Below are 3,665 nucleotides of genomic sequence, written 5' to 3'. Positions count from 1 at the left end.
CGCCCAAGGACAAAGGGTGCCCAGGAAGGGGTCAGTGCCCCACGAGTGGGTCCACACCAAGGGCACGGTCCATGCCCAGAGGATGGTCCATACCCAAAGGACAGCCCGTGCCCAGGGAAAAGGGGTGCCCAGGAAGAGGCTGGTTCCCCTGCGATAGGTCCATGCCCAGGGGGATGCTCCACGCCCAGGGAGGGAGAACGGTGCCCAGGGCCCGGCGCTGCCCTCACTTTTGCTGGTACTCCTTGATGAGCCTCTTGGCCTTGCTGTACTTGCGCTCCAGGGTCTGGTACTGGGCCTGCGTCTCCTTGAGGTGCTCGTCCACGGCCTGGCAGAGGTTCTGCGCCTCCATCCAGTACCCCTCCAGCTTCTCCATCCGCTCCTTGTTCTCCTCCACGCTCTGCTCCAGCTGGGCCTTCTCGGCCCGCCAGCGTGCCTTCTCCTGCTCCAGGCACTGCAGCTGGGGGACAGCGGGGTCAGGGCACGGCACGGCCAGGGAGCGGGCATGGCATGGCATGGCACGGCACGGCGTGGTGAGGGGTCTGGGGGGAGATGTGGGGAGCTAGGAGGGCAGGGGGAGATGGAGATCCAGGGGGGTCAGGGGAGATGGAGATCCAGGGAGGTCAGGGAGATGGAAATCCAGGGGGGTCAGGGGAGATGGAGGGGTGGTCCCTCCCACCCACAGAGAGCCAGGGCACCATCTCACCTTCCTCTTCAGCTGCTGGATCTCGGCTTCGGTGACAGCATGCTTGATCTGGAGCTGCAAGAGGAGTCGGGTGTTCACACGGGGCAGGCAGAAGTGCTGCCGCATGTGGGGCGAGTTCCCCTGGAACACCCTCACCTCCCCCCCCGCGTCCCCTCCTCACCTCCTTGAACTTGTGCACCAGTTTTTCAGGGTCCATCTCCACAGGGGAGAGCGTGTCCTCGTTCTCGGCCAGCTCAAACACCTCGATGGCCATCTCCCCGCTGGGGAACATGGGGCTCATCTCCTCCTCCTCGTCCGTGGCGTACTCGCCCGTCTGTGAAGGGCACGGACCAGCGTTGGCATGTGGTGGTCCCCAGCCTGGCACCCCCACCCCATCCCACCTGGGGAAACGGAGTCACCGGCCCCATATCAGGTGGGGGGGACCCCATCCGTCTCCTCCTGGGTGGGTGCTGTGCCCCTCACCTCCTCATCGTCCTCGGCGTACTGGGTGTAGCGCTGCTCGATCATCTCCCGCTGCCACCGCTCCTGCTCCAGCGTCTGCTGGATCAGCTGGGCCACCTCGCTCTGCTCCCCTGGCTTCTCCCGCCCAATGAGGAACCTGGGGGGACAGCGGGGCTCAGCTGGGGATCGGGGGGCTCCAATCAGAGGCGCCTGGGGTGGGGGACACCTGGGTGGCACAGCCAGGGGACAGTGGGGATGCTCAGCCAGGGGACACCCCTGCAGGGACAGGCAGTGCTGTTGGGGGTAGTGAATTTGGAGATGTTATGGGGCCTGTGGATGAGTTGGGGGGCTGGGGGGGATGCTGGGTTGATGAGGGGGCATTTTGGGGGGCAGGGGGCACTAACAGGGTGGCACAGGGCATGGGGACTAGGGGTGCAGAGGTGCTTTGGGGATAGCCCAGCCTGGGAGCTGGGGTGCTTTGGGGACAGGCTGCAGGACAGGGTGTCACAGGTGGCCCAGCACAGGCCGTGGGGGTCTCCCAGCCCCTCTCCCCTCAAACCTCCCAGCCTCAGGCCCTACCGGACGCGGCCCTTGGTGTTCCTGAGGACAGAGGCAGCGAAGCTCTGCGTCACCCCCACCAAGCTGGTGCCATCCACCTCCACGATGAGATCATTCACCTGGATCCTGGGGACAAGGGGACTGTCACGAGGAGGCCACCCCTTGCCCACCTGCCCAGCATCTCCCACCCCTGGGAACATCTGGCACATCTGCCTGCACCCACACCAGCTCCTCCAGCACTACCTAGGCCTTGTGGGGAAGCAGGTGGGTGTTTCGGGCAGGGCAGCTCTTACCTGCCGTCCCGGTGGGCCGCCCCACCCTCCGTCACCGTCTTGACGAAGATGCCCAACTTCTCCAGGCCCATGTCGGCCCCCGCGCCCATGCCGATGATGCTGATCCCCAGCCCTTCGGAGTCTGCGGAGACAGAGAGCCATGTCCTGGAGAGGTGGCAGTGGCCACCCAGTGTCGATGGAGTCACCTCCAACCCATCCCCAAGGCGCTGACAGATTCCTCTGGTGCAGATCGGGGTGAGGACCCACCTTTCTCCAGCTCCACAGGGAAGAGGTCAAGCCGCTCCACCCTCTTCTCCAGCTCGTACTCAGCCGACGCAGCCATGGGGTCAACGTCTTCATTGCGGCGGTCATAGTCTTCGTTGGAGTAAGTGCTGAAGACCTGCCAGGGTAGAGGGAGCCGCTCAGCGACGAAGCAGCACAGGGTGGGAAAACACCACAGCCATCCACTGCCCCGGCACCAGCAGCACCCACAGCTGAGGGGGCATCCTGGGGTGGGGGCAACCCTGGGCAGGGGAATGGGGGTTGTTACTGAGCCTATGAGACACTGGAGAATCCCGCCAAGTCACCATGGGGTGAGGGGGAGTTTGAGGAAGCACTGAGGATTTGGGGGTGGCCCCAGGAGCAGAGTTGGTGCTGTTGTTCTGCACCGCACGGAAGGATGAGACAGGGGTGAATGGACAGAGAGATGGATGAAGGGGTGGATGGATGGAATGGGGGATGGATGAAGGGATGGAGGGATGGATGGATGGATGGATGGATGGATGGATGGATGGATGGGGATGGACGGAGGGATGGATGGATGGAGGGATGGACGGAGGGATGGATGGATGGAGGGATGGACGGAGGGATGGAGGCATGGGGGGAGGGAGTGTCCAAGCACTGGCTATTCTCAATCACAGAGTTTGGGGAGGGCAGAAGCTGCTTGTTCCCCCTCTCCTCCCATCACCCCTTCCCCAGGCTGGGGCTCCCAGCTCTCAGCCACCACCTTCTCATGGTCTAAACTGCCCCACGGGAGCAGGGAAGGGCTCTCCCCTTGGGGCAGCCTCACCCCCTCTGCCCTTCCCTGCACCCCACCCCTGCCTGGGCACCTCCGTGCCAGCCTGGGCTGCCAGCCCAGAGCCCAGGGACCAAACCTGCCATCATGCCTGGGAGAGGTAAATCCCACCGTAACTTTGGGGTTGTTTTATTCCCCTGGGTTTCTACCTGGCAGGCTCAACTTCTTGCCTCCGTGTACTCAGCTGGAGGGATGCCTCAGGCATGGGGAGCACCAGGGGCTCTGCGGGCCTCTGGGGTCCACAGGTCACACCTGTCCCCAGGTCTCCATCCCCCTGTGCCCACCTCTCCCCATTGAGCTTCACTTGCAGGTTGCTTGGGCACCGAGGAGGGGTCAACCTTGGGGCTGGGACTGTCCCCATCCTCCTGGGTGTCTGGGGACACAGAGGTCCCCAACCACCCTCAATCCCAAGGGAGCAGGGACAGGGATGTCTGGGGCTGCTGAGGCCTCGTGGCAGACCCCGTCTGGGGCTGGGGAGGGCACCCGAGCAGGGGTGGCAGGTCGGAGCAGGACAGAGGTCATGGCCGCACACATATGGTCCTCCAACATGGCAAATCCCTGGGGACATGGACCCCCAGCCCAGAACAGCTCCAAATCCTCCCACACCAGCTCAGGA

At 64.1% G+C, this 3,665-nt stretch overlaps 1 protein-coding gene across 1 annotated transcript; it reads right to left on the bottom strand.

Annotated features, from left to right (window-relative positions):
• Positions 1-223: 223 nt before the first annotated feature.
• Positions 224-2,498, bottom strand: LOC113490763 (neurabin-2-like; the record flags this gene model as incomplete). Its single annotated transcript, XM_026867333.1, has 7 exons — positions 224-457; positions 704-757; positions 864-1,016; positions 1,166-1,301; positions 1,724-1,828; positions 1,996-2,116; positions 2,242-2,498. Coding segments are annotated over 7 exons (1,060 nt in total), but the record flags the coding sequence as incomplete, so codon positions are not given.
• Between the last annotated feature and the right edge of the window lie 1,167 nt (positions 2,499-3,665).

This window comes from Athene cunicularia, unplaced genomic scaffold (genome assembly GCF_003259725.1).
Source record: "Athene cunicularia isolate RWA unplaced genomic scaffold, athCun1 SCF_283, whole genome shotgun sequence".
NCBI classification, from domain to species: domain Eukaryota; kingdom Metazoa; phylum Chordata; class Aves; order Strigiformes; family Strigidae; genus Athene; species Athene cunicularia.
This window is presented reverse-complemented; position numbering and strand designations above follow the sequence as displayed.